This window comes from Rhinatrema bivittatum, chromosome 4 (genome assembly GCF_901001135.1).
Source record: "Rhinatrema bivittatum chromosome 4, aRhiBiv1.1, whole genome shotgun sequence".
In the NCBI taxonomy this organism is placed as follows: Eukaryota; Metazoa; Chordata; class Amphibia; order Gymnophiona; family Rhinatrematidae; genus Rhinatrema; species Rhinatrema bivittatum.
In genome coordinates, this window is record NC_042618.1 from 200926390 (window position 1) to 200941713 (window position 15324).

Here is a 15324-nt window from a genome sequence, read left to right on the forward strand (position 1 = left end):
CCCCTTCCGAAGCTTCTACCTTGGACCCGTGAGCTCTTTGGCCTTCCTCCTCCTCCAAGGCTTTTTAAGCTGCAGGAGCTGCTCCCTAATCAGAGGAGTGCGTTTCACCTGGCCATGGGCAGTTACAGCCTGAAGACTGCAGCTCCTGTTCTGGTCTCAGCCAGCTTGCAGCCAGAAAACCGGAGAGCCTGATCCGGATCAATACACAAAGAAGCCAATTCACAGCCTCCCCACAGAGCTTGCAGACCCACTGCACTTTGTACCCCTGGGTCTGCAAGCCGATTTTCAAAGGGAAACTCCATGAGCCGATTTTCAAAGGGAAACTCCATGAGCCAGTTTTCAAAGGGAAACTCCATGAGCCGATTTTCAAAGGGAAACTCCATGAGCCGATTTTCAAAGGGAAACTCCATGAGCCAGTTTTCAAAGGGAAACTCCATGAGCCAGTTTTCAAAGGGAAACTCCATGAGCCGATTTTCAAAGGGAAACTCCATGAGCCGATTTTCAAAGGGAAACTCCATGAGCCAGTTTTCAAAGGGAAACTCCATGAGGGGCTATAGGAAAAAAGGTATTGTTTCTAGTCTTGAGCTGGGGTCTTCTTGGTTCAGGGCTAGTGTGTTGTGCAAAATGTGCATAGAGCCACAGGCTGGCTCAAAAAGAGTGGATTTCAGATAGCAGATAATCTGCTGTGTGGTCCCACCCCTGAGGATCTGGATTGGTCCTCCGGGGAATCAAAAGGCTTGCTGGAACATCTGGAAGGTGTTTTCAGCATTTAGACAGCTAGAAGGCCAAAGGAAGGTTTGGGATCCCGGAGGAAGACCCGCGAGCTCTTTGCCTGGTGTATATTACAGTTATACTGTGATGTTAAGTCTGGAAGTCTTGTACCTTGTCTGTAAGTAGAAGTTTGTCTCCGGTCGTAAAGTGTGCTGCCTCTGAAGAGCATCTACTGTAAAATGACCCAGACTGAATACTTGGACTGGATGTAAGCCCTATCCAACTGTGAGTTACCTGTTTCCTGCAGTGCATGAATCAGGAGCTGTTGTTTTGTTACAATTTCTAAATAAAACTGATATTGAGACACAGTATCTGTTATGACTGTCGGTCGCAAATGGCTGCGATCACGTGTAATTACTTCCTGCCCTGCTCTCCTGCCCTCCCCAGGGCTGCTCGTGGCTTGGGCCAGCCTTCACCGCCGCGTTCCCCGGGACTCCTCATGGCGGCCTGGATGCTGCCGCCATCTTCCTTGACTTCGGGCCTTCCTAGGCGTGTGCGCGTGCTACCGGGCCCTCCTTTCAAGCCGCCTCGGCGGGAACCTCGGGGGCGTCTCCGGTTGATGACATCACCAAACTGGTGTATTTAAACTCCACCTTCGCCCTCAACTAGCCGACTTGGCAACAAGTTCCGTATGTCTTCAACTACTGCTTCGTGTTCCTGTGACTACACTTCGTGCCTTGAACTTGAACCCTGTCTGGTACCCGCTCCTCAGGGGCCAGTGCACGCACCGGGGACTTACTCTCCTTGCCTGCCCCACTCCTCGGGCTGGCTCCGCGTCTCCTGGGTTCTAACTTGCAAGGCCTCCCATTCCTTGGGACTACCTCTGGGGCACCTCAACTATTTGTGAGTTCTACTAAGGGACTTCCCCGCTCCTCTGGGTTGTGCCCGCATCCTGAACTGGACTGGCTGCGCCTCCCGCTCCTCGGGACAGTACTTTTGTATTAAAGTGATTGCTGGAGCACCCCCGCTCCTTGGGTTTGCACCTACGAATGACATTGGGACTGCGTACACTTCTCCGCTCCTCGGGGTGGTGCTACATCATCACTAGAGGCTCAGCTCGGGCTTCCCTCTCCTGTGGGCTGGCCTACGATGTTGCATCATCCTGCGCTGTGCAGCTCCTCTCTGCAGGGTTGCCCTCCGGAGTAGCTCCTGATTGGTCAAGCCTCACGCCACCCCCCCCCCCCCCACTCTGCAGTCTGTCTGGCATTCCTTCCCTCGGGGTCCCTGCCCAGGTATTGCCTACAGTCTGCTCTCACAGGGGTCCTCTTCTAGGGCCGTGGGATCTCTCTATTGCCTCACCCAGAGCTCTCCGCTGTCTCTGACCTCACCTCCTGACGGTGCAGACCTGTGGGGGTCCTTCCCACAGGTAGTAACAGCTTGCACCTCGGGCCAGGGGTCCACATATCCACAAACCATAACATGCGAGTGTGCTGCAGGGGCCTTCCTATTTTTTTTACTTTTTCAAAATAGAGATTTATTGAACAAAAAATAATGCTAGGCACATTACTTCTTCTTGAATACACTAACAGTACGGCCCCATCATCCAGTGCTCTTTGTGTGCTTCAGCCTGACACCTGGAAAGTATGTGTATGAAGTTAGAAATACACTCTCTCCAAGTACTTTGCCAAGCAGACCCCAATACTACCCATTTATGCCTGCAGGGGTGGGGGGAGGATGGGCGATATTCAGAGAGGCCTTCTCTACCTATAAACATGCATTTACACATGGAGAAACTTTTAGATAATTGGAATTGCCCCAAACTGTCTTTCTATAAAGCCAAGTAACAAGGGTATATGCTCTGTTACAGTGCCCATTACAAATTAGACCAGAAGGTAGACAAACTCCAGTGCTCAAATGCCAGAACTGGCCAGGATTTCAGATTATCCAAAGCATATATACAACTCATCTCCACTGAGTTTGTATCGTGACCAACCTTATAGAACGGTTAAGAAAAACGAAGCACTGTGATTTGTCAAAACAGTAATAAGTGAGCATGTGTCACTTATTACTGGACTAGACTAGTAACCAGTGTGGCTCAGCCAGTAATGTGCTCCCTCCAGGCTCAGCTGGTCAACAAATGGGCAGTCAAATTCTGAATAAATTATCATCTTTTCAAAACTTTTCTTTGGCAGGCTTAGATATAGTGCATTACAGCAGTCAAGCTGGGAGGTCATCGTGCTGTTGGATAATAGCTGCAAAATTCAGCCTAACAAACAAAGTTCGAAGCAGCCGGAACTGCCTAAAATGAAAATGGCAACTCCTCGCCACCGAGGAGACTGGAACGTCCGGTGTAAGCTGGTTATAGAACTGACTCCGTAGGCTTCTTACTTGATCCTTTACATCTGTTGATCCCCCTTGGTGCTACCTGTTTGAATTTTGGGTATATTTTATCCTCACAGATGAGATGAGACTGGCAGTCCCAGCTCACTTAGAATACCACAGTATGTAGCAGCCACGAGGCGGGAAGCGGTACTGAGAGACAGGAAATCTCTCCTGCATCCGGTGTCGTCGTCCCCTCCCCCCCCATTATCCTTACCTTACTCTGAGAGGCCTGAGAGGAAGATGACACAGCGTCCCTGCCATGCTCCAAAAGCTCCTGCTCCAGTTCATCCTGCTCCTCCGCAGGGTCAAAGTTATACATGGGCATCAGCTGGTGACGAAGCTTCTCTAACCTAGCAGGGGACAGAAATAGGACTGTTAACGAGCCAGGCATGGGGAGGAGCTGGTGCTGTGCTTTCTCCAGAACTTTTTTTTATTAGACCTGATGAAGGGAATTGAACTCTCGCAAGCTGGTCAAAAAAAGGAAGTATGAGGGTAAAACCGCGCACTGAACCTGACTTCACGCATGCCATTAAGCACAAACTAAACAGGCATTTCAGGGGATGGAGTGGGTTTGAGATTTTTTAAAATGTGCATGACCATCCACAGGTACAAAGTTATACCTTCCCTCTCGAAAGCAGGGGTCACTTTGTGCAGGTAGGGTGCAGGGGATTCTGCCTGCACCCATGATATTTACGTTCATAAATCTCCTCTGAAAATTATTGCTAAAGTCTGCAGGTTAAAAGTACCCACAAATTTTAGCCTGTGAAAATTACTCTCAGAATAAGTTGTTAGTCCAGTAAAAAGTATCACCTTAATTTTTGTTTTTTTCACCTTTAATTCAGCTAATTTCTCCAAGACAACCAACTAGCACTTATGAAAATAATAATTTTAAAATTCCATAAATTGTAGAAAACATTAATGCTGAGAGTGCGGCCACCTCCTCAAAGAGAGTGGTAATGACATTACTCTGTGATCTTTAAGGTGCAAAATATAGACCAGCAAATTTCAAGTTTAACATCTTATTTCCATGACAGAACCTCCAACAGTGTGGCATCTCCACTGAGACTGCCCTGTAGTGACAGTAATGGAAGGATGGAGCCTACCCTGGGACTGCCCTGCAGTGTCAGTAATGGAAGGATGCAGCCACCCCAGGACTGCACAGCAATGTCAATAATGGAAGGATGCAGTTTCCCCAGGACTGCCCCACAGTGTCAATAATGGAAGAATGTAGCCTCCTCAAGACTGCCCTGAAGTGTCAATAATGGAAGGATGCAGCCTCCCCTGGGACTGCCCTGCAGTGTCAGTATTTGAGATAGTGCCCCTAGTGTTCCCCTATTACCTGTGCAAGACCAGGCTATATGCCTGATCCACCTTAAGTCCACTAAGCAGAGTATGCTCTATGGGTGAGATCCTGTGGGGCAGGTGATGTTCAGAGGGCATAACCAGAGACTGGAGACTAAGAGCTGGGATCCAGGTGAGGATAACCAGACTAGGCCCAGGTCTCCAGGAGGAAGGCAGCTCCTGTTGAGTAATGATGTCCAAACACTGAGCTGAGATAAAGCTGTATGAGTACTGAGGGAAGCATTACAAACTGTGAGTAGAGAGATTACACTGTCTGAAGGTAAAGGCAGTCTACTGTTGTATATATGATTGAAGTTGTGAATTAAGATATACTGTTTTAAGAAAGACTAGAGTCAGAATCATTTATGTCTCCAGGCCTGTGGGAATCACTGCTTGTTCCCACACATGGTGTCATGCATGGGATTTTTTGAAAGCTCTGCACAGAAAAAAAAAAAACCCAGCCTCAAAGGAAGTTTTGTGTGGCCTGCTAGAAGCAGTTTGGAGGCCAAATGTTTAGAGAAGAGAAAGTAGAGTGTCTTTTTGGAGTACAGAGAAGTGTGAAAAGGACCTGTGGTTCTAAACAAAGTATAGAACAGAGGAGACCTGTGGCTCTAGAAAAAAGTACAGAGCACAGGGGTGCAAAGAGCACAGTGGTTTGTGAAAGGGTATGGCTCAAAAGCTGCACTAAAGAAAAATAAAACCTCAAAGTTTAAATGTTTCAAGTAGAATGGAAACTGTAAGTGAGACTGGTTGCAGAGATAGACAGGAAGTGGTATGTTTATACTGGCTAAAAGGAGAAGCCTGGCTGGAGGTAGATAGGGATTAAAAGTGATTTAGTTAATGTTGATTATACAGTCTTTTTTTTTTTTACTTTTTTGCCTTGAAAAAAGAAAAGATGGAACACTGGTGCAGCAAGGCTGTGCTGAACAGGGGGTGGCCCTGGAAATGCTGCCAGAGTGGGCTGTGAGTGCAGTGAATGGAAATAGGGTGGGGCTCTCTTCCAGCAAGCAAGCCACTTACAGGGAAGGTGTGCAGCCACAAGAAAACCTGGAGTGGAGCAGTCAGGGTACTGCAGCACCATAATGCAGCAGTCCGAGAGCATGACCTAAGGAAGCTGGCAAGCACTGACCCAGAATCTCCAGGAGGGAGATAGGAAGTTACAAAAGAGCCTTGCAAGGAGTCAGCAGGCCTAGGCTGAGCAAAAACAGAACCAGGAAGCACATTGGACCATGGTCAATTTCTATTTGGAATGGAGCCTCGTGGCCTTGTCAAAAAATGGCGACACAGAGTGCCCAGCAAGGATCACTACAGAGTGGCCAGTAAGCTACAACACTGCATGGCCAGAGGATGGCACTACAAGTGGTCCTGAGGAAGACCCTGTAGGGTGCCCATACCGGGAGTTCAGAGACTGCTCCTGTGAGAAGCCCCAAGGAGGGGGCAGTGAAGAACCCTGAGAGAGAGTTCACAGAGAGCTCTGGAGAAGGCAACACAGACTACCCAGGAGAAGGCAGTATTGAGCAGTTGGAAATCAGCGCTACAGGAGGTCCCAAGGAAGAACCTGTAGCATGTCAAAACATTACTGGGAGTCCAGAAATAACTCTTGTGAGAAGCCCAGAGAAAGAGGGCATGGAAAGGCAAGTGAGAGATTCCATGGAGAGCCCAGAGGGTGGTGATGCTGAGACTCCTGCAAGTGAGGCTTCAGAGGAGCCAGCAACTGGTGTGGGCAAGTGGCCAGAGTGTGCAGAGACAGAAACTGCAGAAAGCCCAAAAGGAGGCGCTGCAGATTTTACAGACAAGGAAACTGTGGAGAGTCCAGGAGAGTCCAGGTGCTACAGAGAACCTGGAGGAAGAGTCCATGGAGAGTCCAGAGGATGGAGCTGTGGAGATTCCAGCAACTGAAGATACAGAGGAGACAAGGAGGGGCTCTACATCAGAGATACCAAATGCCAGGAGGCAGGTGTAGCTGGTTATAGATGAACCAGCACTGATGGTTCCCCAATGAGTCCATAAAGCTCCATTGGGTTGGAATTCAAACCCGGAGCCAGCAAAGGACTTAGTTAAAGGACTGGGGATGAGCATTTCGTGAATGCACACTGGGTGGTGGTTGTGATGCTGTTGAGGTTAACCCTCAGAGATGGGAGGTGAGCATGTCACTAGGTCCCCATTCCCAAGTGTAGTTGGTGGGAAGACAGAGGAAGGGGAATGGGATGTTTTAGACTCTCCGGGAAGGGATCCAGGAAGGAGTAGAGATGCTTGGCCTGATGGGGTCCAAGCTGAGGAGAGGGGTATGTGAGATAGTGCCCTCCCTAGCCCTAGTGTTCCCTTATTTACCTGTGCAGCACCAGGTTAGATGCCTGGTCCACCTTAAATCCACTAAGGAGAGTATGATCTATGGGTGAGATCCTGTGGGGCAGGTGGAGCTCAAAGGGCATAATCAGAGACTATGGAAAAAGAACTGGGATCTAGGTGGGGATAACCAGACCAGACCCAGGTCTCCAGGAGGAAGGCAGCTCCTGTTAAGTAATGCTGTCCAAACACTGAGCTGAGTCAAAGCTGTACTCAGGGAAGCAGTAAAAACTGTGAGTAGAGATGGTACACTGTCTGAAGGTAAAGGCAGTCTACTGTTGTGTATATGATTGAAGTTGTAAATAAAGATCTGTTTTAAGAAAGGCTGGAGTCAAACTAGCTCATGTCTCCAGGCCTGTGGGAATCACCACTCGTTCTCTCACAGTAATGGAAGGATACAGCCTCTCCCGGGAGTGCCCTGCAGAGTTAATAATGGAAGGATGCAGTCACCACTGGGATTCCACTATACTAGCACATTTTAGTATATCAGCAGAACCTCTTATCTTGTTTTACCTATATAGGTTGCAAGCTCAATCAGAAGGAACTTATGGGTATCTCTACAGTCACACTAGCAAACGATGAGTCAGTAAGTAGTAAGTAAAATTATATTTTGTTATATTCTCACCTTATCACATAGTTTCAGTAGAAAGAAAGATACCCACCCTTGCTGCTCGCAGTGAATTTGGATTTTAGATTTAACAATGGCTTTTCAGAATATGCCTTCAGATCTGCTTTCCCTTCAAAGGGGAACGAGACTGCACTGACTTTTAGCAATCTGAGCATTCAGTGAAGAAAGAAGAGGTGGACTGGACCTTCATCTATGTTCTTTACTAGACTTTTGTGTTCTTTCTTTTTTAAGTCATAACTGGTTTCCATAGCAGGTCCTCGTGAACTTCCAACAAGTCTGGTCTTCAAGGTAAATAACCAAGGCAAATGAACCTGGTTATTAAAGAGCATGCATGTAAACACAACTCATAAAAATTGATTGGTAATATTCTGGAAACCAGACCTGTTATTGGGTATGTGAGGTCTGCAGTTAGGATCCTCTGTTGTAGATGAGGCAGTGAATTATTCACTAACCTGTTATCTCTAGAGGAGAGACCTAAGTGTACATCCAGTTCTAGTCGTCACATCTGAAATGAGTTGGGTGTCTCCATATCACCAACTTGCCACTCATCCTCATTGCAAGGTTAATCTTTCAAGGCAAGACAACTCCCACACTTAACCACTTCAGTTATCTTCACAGACATTAAAGGCATATCAGCATTTCTCTACTTTGATTATGGGAAGTTACAGAAATCTAATTTATAGCTGGCTCAGCAGGGTGAGACATGGCTTTGCATTTAAATAGCAAAGAGTACTACAGATCAGATCTGTATTTCGGCGCAGAAGTTAAATAGAAGAGGGGGTTGCAGGTCAGCAGAATTCTGAATGACTAGGAGGTGTTGCTGGTGACAACTGAGGTGCATTGGCAGAGGTGTGTATGAGGATCTTAGTACTGGAATAGCAGGAGTGCAGCAGATCAAGAATGAAGTGTACTGGTGGAGTTCCAGGTGTGAGGTGTATTGGTGGAGTTCCAAGTGTGAGGTGTATTGGTGGAGTTCCAAGTATCTCAGTACTGGAAAACAGGAAATACTGCAGATAAAGATACATGGAGCAGAGGGGTGTGTGTGTGTGTGTGTGTGTGCCCGTGTGAGTGTACATGTGTGTGTGTGTGTGTGTGCGTGCGTGCGCGTGCGCATGTGTGTCATAGCAGAAGGTGCTGCTCCAGATGAGAATTAGGGAGTATTGGCAAAGCTGTTTTTGGAGCTCAGACAGTACTGAAACAGCAGAGGGCAGTCAGTGGAAGTCAAGATTAAGGTGCATAGTCAGAGATGTGGTGGGGCCTGTCAATGAATGCATCTGTTAAAGTTTCTAAGTCCGGCTTCTGATTATTGGCAACAAGGGTAGCAGAATACGTTTTTGATTTGGGGGGGCCAACCAAGCTTCGCCCCTAGCTCCACCCCCACTTCCACTGCCAATTTCTTACTTTATATTTACAATTAATGTCATTCTCTCTTATATGCATTCTTCAAGTAAATCAGATACAATTATTCATTCCCACACCAATCATCAAAATGCTTGATGCTAGAAAACCAGACATAGTGGTAAAGGAGAAAGTGACAAAACCAGCAGTACTAATGGAAAGGTCAGGACTGTGTGACTATTCTGCATTATGTATGGAGAGAAAGAGAAGAGCATCAAGTACCAGGAGGCGTAATCAGAGACCAAAAATTGTGGCCTAAAGGTACAGAAACTGATCTAATTGTTTGGGCACCAATCACCTTATTAAAAAACTTCCAAGCTCACTTCAGTATGTTGCCTGTATAAATTACACCATACAAGCTCCAGCAAGAAGCCGTTTGGCACAATACAAGTATTAAAAGCACCAGCAGCAAATCTGAGAGACTGAGATCCTACCTAACAAACTGTACCCTGGCTTAAGAGTGAGGTTCATGCTTCTCATTGTATGTGCAAGACAAACCCAATATAAATCCTGTACCTGCAGTTCTGTAAATATATACTTTTTCACCATGGCCCTTCCCCAACACACACACACATCTCTAACAATGGAGAAAAGGCAGTATATTTTTCCCTACACTTCACCATACAAAAAAATACTGGTGTTATCTAAGTAACAGAAACCCAGCCTGTCTCCATTATCGGACATATTGTGAAATACGAAAATCCTGCAAAAAAAGAAATGCTCAGGACACATGCAGGAAATCTACCATACCATAGCGCCATTATCTCACAGGACTCCAACTATAACAACCCTATCTAAGGAAAGGCAAATATTATATGGGGGCCTAGAACACCAATACACCGCCTGTGGGAAAACATAGGGTTAGATTTTTTAAAAGATGCGCACGCGTCCATTTGCACGCAGTTCCCTGCATGCACACATGGACGCGCAGATTTTATAACATGCGCACGCCCATGTGCAGACGGCGCACACAAGGGGGGTGAATTTTTGCAAATGATGCGCAGCAATGCAATCGGGCCTTTCCAAGTTCCTAACCCCCTGCCTAACTTTCCTTCCCCTTGCCCTCTCTTCCCCGACCCCTATACTAACTATAAGTAGGTTTGTTTTTGTTTTGTTTTGTAACTTACCTGCTCCTTCGGAGCAGAAGTAAGTTATGCATGCCAGCCAACTGCTGGCTCGCGCTGTCCGGACCAGCCTCCATCCCACCCCGCCCCTCCCCACCCACTCCACGCCCCTTGCCCGTGGCCCCTTAGAAAATGCGTGCGGCACGCACAAGACCCAGCCAAGTGTGTAAACACCGAAATGTATGTGCGCCAGGCTGTTAAAATCCGGGCTTTTATGAACAAGTCTGCTAAAGGTCCCTAAACACTAGCAAAATACCTCACCTTTGTCACTCTTGCAGAACACAGAAAGACCTTCACCAAATACAGAACAGTTGTCTTGCACTGATCTCACAAGGCATGTAGATCAGCACAAGAATACAGGCACCTGTGCCGGTACCTGTACTCTCACTCTGATCTGCATGTTTAGCAAGACCAGCGCAAGACCTGCAGAGAAGCACGCCGTGCAGCCAGCAGCACATCCCCTACAGAGAACAAGGGAGCCTGGAGGAAACTGCTGCACACAAGCACTTCTGGCAGCTGAAATTTGGTCGGGCCACAGCCCAGGTGGTCGACCCTATTCCGACGCCTGTGATTGGCAATATTTGAAAAGCGTTACATCCACATTGTTGGACTAAAGTGATGGTTACAAAAAAAAAATGCTAGGGCTTCCTAATATAGGTTATACTGGGATTAAAGAAAACATTTTCACAAGACCATCAAGAGACTGAGAAGAACAGTGAACAACTTGTGTCTATGAGTGGTCACTGGGTCTATGTTCAAAAGTGTTTCCCCCATTTCAGTGTCTATGGCAAAATACTTTTACAAACAGGGATTGCTACATCTAACTGACTGATCTGACTCCATTCCACCAGCGGTGGAAGAGGCAGGAAGCCCATGCGGCCACCGGTAGTCCCCATCCCACTGGCGGTGGAAGAAGCAGGCCAAAGAAGAAGATGAATCTCATCCTGCAGCTCCTCCTCATGTGCTGACCTCACGGTAATTCAACACTCACGGTGCTAGCACTTCCTGTATGTTCATCTTCCGATGCACGAGATAAGAATTGGGGGGTGTGTGTGTGTGTGTGTGTGTTTGTGCATGCATAGGAGCCTTCCTGGGATGGGCAGGGGTTGTGTGTGTCAGAATAGGGGTCTGCCTCAGATTTGGGTGGATGTGACTGGGAACCTTCAAAGGGGGGGGGGGGGGGGGGTAAATGGGAACTTGTCTGGGTTGTGTGTGAGAGAGAGAGAATGGGGCTGCAGGTGGATCCCAATTTGCCAAGCAGCTGAAATGAAGAGGAGATTCCTGGGACTGCTGGTAGATCCCAACCAAAGAAGAGCTGGAGATACCTAATGGTTTGTCTGAGAGGGAGCCTTAGTGAGAGGAGAAAGTTTGTGCACCCCACTCCCACTCACCATGACAATCTCAGGGTGACTGGAAATCAAAGATTCCAGGTTTAGAGAGCAATCCTTTTAAATTTTATTTTTCAGGTGTTATTTGATGTGTATGTTGTTTTGAAATATTTTATTGGTGTTTGGGACATTTACAAAAAATTGTGTTTTTAATTATTCGATCTTGTATTTGTCATCTGTTTTTTAAAAATTATTATTAGTATGTTTTTACTATTATGATTATATATTTATTATCTTTCTTGATTTTATTGTTTGATGTTTGAGGAAATGGTGATAGTTCTGGTTTTTTATTGTTGCATTGCATAGAAAGTCTGGCTTCTTGTGGTTTCCATTTCAGGTTTTGTCATGATTGTATTTCTACTTTATAGTTGCTCTATTCTGCATTTGGTGAGAGTCTATTTATGTTCTGCATGTGTCACTAAGGTGAGGTATTCTCCTAATAGGAAATGTTTTAGGGCTTTTGTAGAGTGAAGCCCACACACACAGCACATCACAATAGGCCTAATACTATATGGATTCCAAGTGTGGTTTATTTTGCAGGATTTCTGGTTGGCATCATAGCAGTGCATGTAAATAAAATGTAAGTGATATTTTTACCTCAGAATACTGTACTTTGTTATTTTTCATGTAAAATGTTACTATAAATGCATAACTCTTAACTGTGTGTGTGTGGAGCAGGCTGGAGAGAGGTTGGGGGGGGGGGTGGAGGAGCATTGTGCAAGGTTATAAGATTTGCCTAGGGCATCTAATACCCTTGCACCAGCCATGGTTTCTGGGGGGGGGGGGGGGGGGCGGCGGCTGTTAGTTTGAAAGTTTGTATCATTGGAGGGAGTTGTTTTTTTGTTTGGTTATTTTTTTTGGGGGGGGGCCTGGGATAGACAATGAATGAATGGGGGGGAAGGGGCAGCACAGTAATTGCAGCAAAAAAGCTAGCACTGGTCCTGATGGTGCACCAGAAGATTTGCTGCTGCCATGTCACTGACCTTCTGAGCTGCCTCCCCAGCTTGACATCATCAACAAAGGGCCAAGCTCGAAATGTTCCCCCTTTTATGCATTCACATGTGCAACACTGAGCCAACCTTTTTGTGATATCATCATCAGTCTGGGGGAGGCAGTTCAGAGTGTCGGCAGCCGGGAGCAAGTGCAGAACTTTACTTTTCTCAGTAACTGGTGCCAGCAGTCAGGATCGGCTCAAAGCAATCTTCTACCTGAGATGATAGATTAGATGCCCTGCCCTGCTCCCCACCAAGGTATCTAAAAGGGATATACTCTCCAAGGGACAGGCCCTCATCGACTTACCATACAAAAAAAAAAAAATTCTAAATTCTGGTGTCACCTCAGTGATAGTCACACAAACACCTTCCACCGCCAGAAACTTTTTGAATGTTCTGCAAAACCCTTTCCTCCTGAACCGAGCAAACTGCGGATATACGAAGCACACATTCCCAAATCTGACATATTCCACTCTCTAAAAACTGAAAATAAAATATTTTCTTGTCTTGTCATTTATTTGTTGTCTGAGCAATTTTATTTTTTTTTATGATTGAGCTGGTGCTGGTCTCTCTCTTCTGTCTTCTCCATTCCATTTTCAGATTTTTCTCCTGTCTTCTTTCCTTTCTTCCTCACTCTGTCTCAGATTGTTCCTTCCCTTTCATCCTTTCATCCTTTTATCCATTTCTCTCTTCTTTGCCTTTCTATCCACTCACAGTTAAATTTCACCCCTCTTCTCCTCTCTCTAACCCTCCAGTCCTCAGTCTCACTCTTTTCACCTCTCATCTATCTACCAGCTTTCTATTTACAATCTCACCCCCTCCAGCCCTCCCATTCCCCTGTCTCTCACTCCTTATCCAGCATCCTATTCCCTCTATCATTCACCCATTTCCTTCACTCTCTGTGCTCACCCTATCCTCATCTACCTTCCTGTGCTTCTTATCCCCTCACCAGCCCCTGCTCCTTCTATCACTCATTCCCTTCTTGGCCCTCAACCCGCTCTTCAGTCTTTTACCCCCTACCCAGTCTTCAATTACCCCTCTTTCACCACCTCCCCAGCACCATTCCCACCCCTTTCCTCTCACAACCTTCCACAGCACCCCAACTTTTTCCAATGTCTTTCACCTTTTCTGTAATCTTCCAGGCCATTTACACCACCTCTTAATACCTCCCCAAACTTCAGCCCTCTTTTCTTACCCATATCTTACACCCTCACTCACAATCCCTGCTAGATCCCACACAACTTCCAAGTGCCCACTGCCTCCCACTCTCCCACACCCCAGCTCAGGTCCCTGCTCACTAACTTTCACAAGTCTCTGCTCTACCTCCAACTCTCTGTCAGAGTTCCAGCTTTCCACCCCCCCCCCCCCCCCACCCTCCAAAAAAAAACTGTATAATTATCCTTGGTTAATGAAGTTAGGATGAAATAGGTAAAGATGATCTTGTACTTTCAAGTGCTATAAGCTCAGCGTTTGAGATGGTAGACCATGGTATAGGGACGTGCAGCCGGAAAGTATTCATTGGATTTGGGATACGTATTCGTCAGGGCCCAGAAACGTTGCATCGGTCAAGGGGGGGAAAGCCCGATCCGTTAATACGTTGAATTTGTCATTCGTTCCCTTTAAATTTAATTAACTACAACCCCCCACCCTCCTGACCCCCCAATATTTGCCTAAATTCCCTGTGGTCCAGCGGGGGTCCTGGATCGATCTCCTGCACTCGCGCCGTCGGCTGCCGGTATTCAAAATAGCACCAATAGCCTTTGACCTTACTATGTCTCAGGAGCTACTGGTGCCATTGGTCGGCCCCTGTCACATGGTAGGAACAATGGACAGCCAGTGACATCTTGTGCTCCTACCATGTGACAGGGGCCGACCAATGGCACCAGTAGCCCCTGTGACATAGTAAGGTCAAAGGCTATTGGCACCATTTTGAATACCGGCAGCCGACAGCGCGAGTGCAGGAGATCGATCCAGGACCCCCGCTGGATCACCAGGGACTTTAGGCAAGTCTTGGGGGGGTCAGGAGGGTGGGGGTTTATTCGTTCAGGATTCGTTGCATTTGTGGGGGTTCGCCATACGTTTCGTGAACCCAAGAATGCAAAGAATAGGGACCTATACGTTGCAGATTGCACATTTGTTCACAACGAATGCACATCCCTACCATGGTATATTGCTGTTTTGCTTACAGGAATTGGGAATTGTAGGTGTTGTTTAGAACTGGTTTAGGTCCTTTCTGAAAGATCGCCTTTTTTTTTTTTTTTTTTTTGTGGCTTGGTAGAATGACACTTTGTGATTAAAGGAAGTGATTTATGGAGTTCCCTGGGTTCTATTTTGTCCCCTCTTTCTAATTTTTTTTTAGCTCAATTCCCTAAATTAGATTAGGAGCAAGGTTTTAGCTTCTACCATTATGCCAACAATATTCAAGTGCTTGTAGCTTTTTAATTCAGACTCTGCTTTAGGTATGGAGAAGTTTAACAGGTGCTTGGTCAGGATCACTAATGGCTATGTGATTGTAAACTACAAGTGAACCCCAAAAATTGGAAGCTATTTGGTTTGGGAGGTACAAATCCAAAATTAAGTTGTCCCTTTTTATGCAGAATGCTACCATCCCTCTAGTTAAGGTGATTAAAATCTTGGGGATGGCCTTAGATAATGCTTTATCCACCTCAAAGCAAGGGTCTTTTTTGGCTTCTATAGTCTTCATATAATTCTTAAACTTGCTTACTTTTTGTGCATATCAGATTTGGTAATCCTATCTTGTGCCTTAGTTTTATCATGAGTCGACAATTATTACTCTTTGTACACAGGTATCACAGATGTTAAATGAAACAAATTCACTTGCTCCAAAAAACTGCAGCAAGAATTGATTTTGGGGCTTTGAAGTTTGAACATGTCTCCTCCTTACCGCAGAATCTTCACCGGTTCGCTGTAAGATCATTTTTAAAGTGCTTTGTGTCACATTCAAGGTTTATCTAAGGGAAAGCCAGATTATTCGGCCAATTTTTAATTGCTTT

At 46.2% G+C, this 15324-nt stretch overlaps 1 protein-coding gene across 1 annotated transcript in view; it reads right to left on the reverse strand.

Annotated features, from left to right (window-relative positions):
- C4H3orf18 (chromosome 4 C3orf18 homolog) overlaps positions 1-15324 on the reverse strand; it is a 40073-nt gene that overhangs the window by 19628 nt on the left and 5121 nt on the right. Inside the window, exon 4 of the mRNA XM_029599534.1 lies at positions 3308-3443. Coding sequence (XP_029455394.1) covers positions 3308-3443 — 136 coding nt within the window. The remainder of the gene's footprint in view (positions 1-3307; positions 3444-15324) is intronic.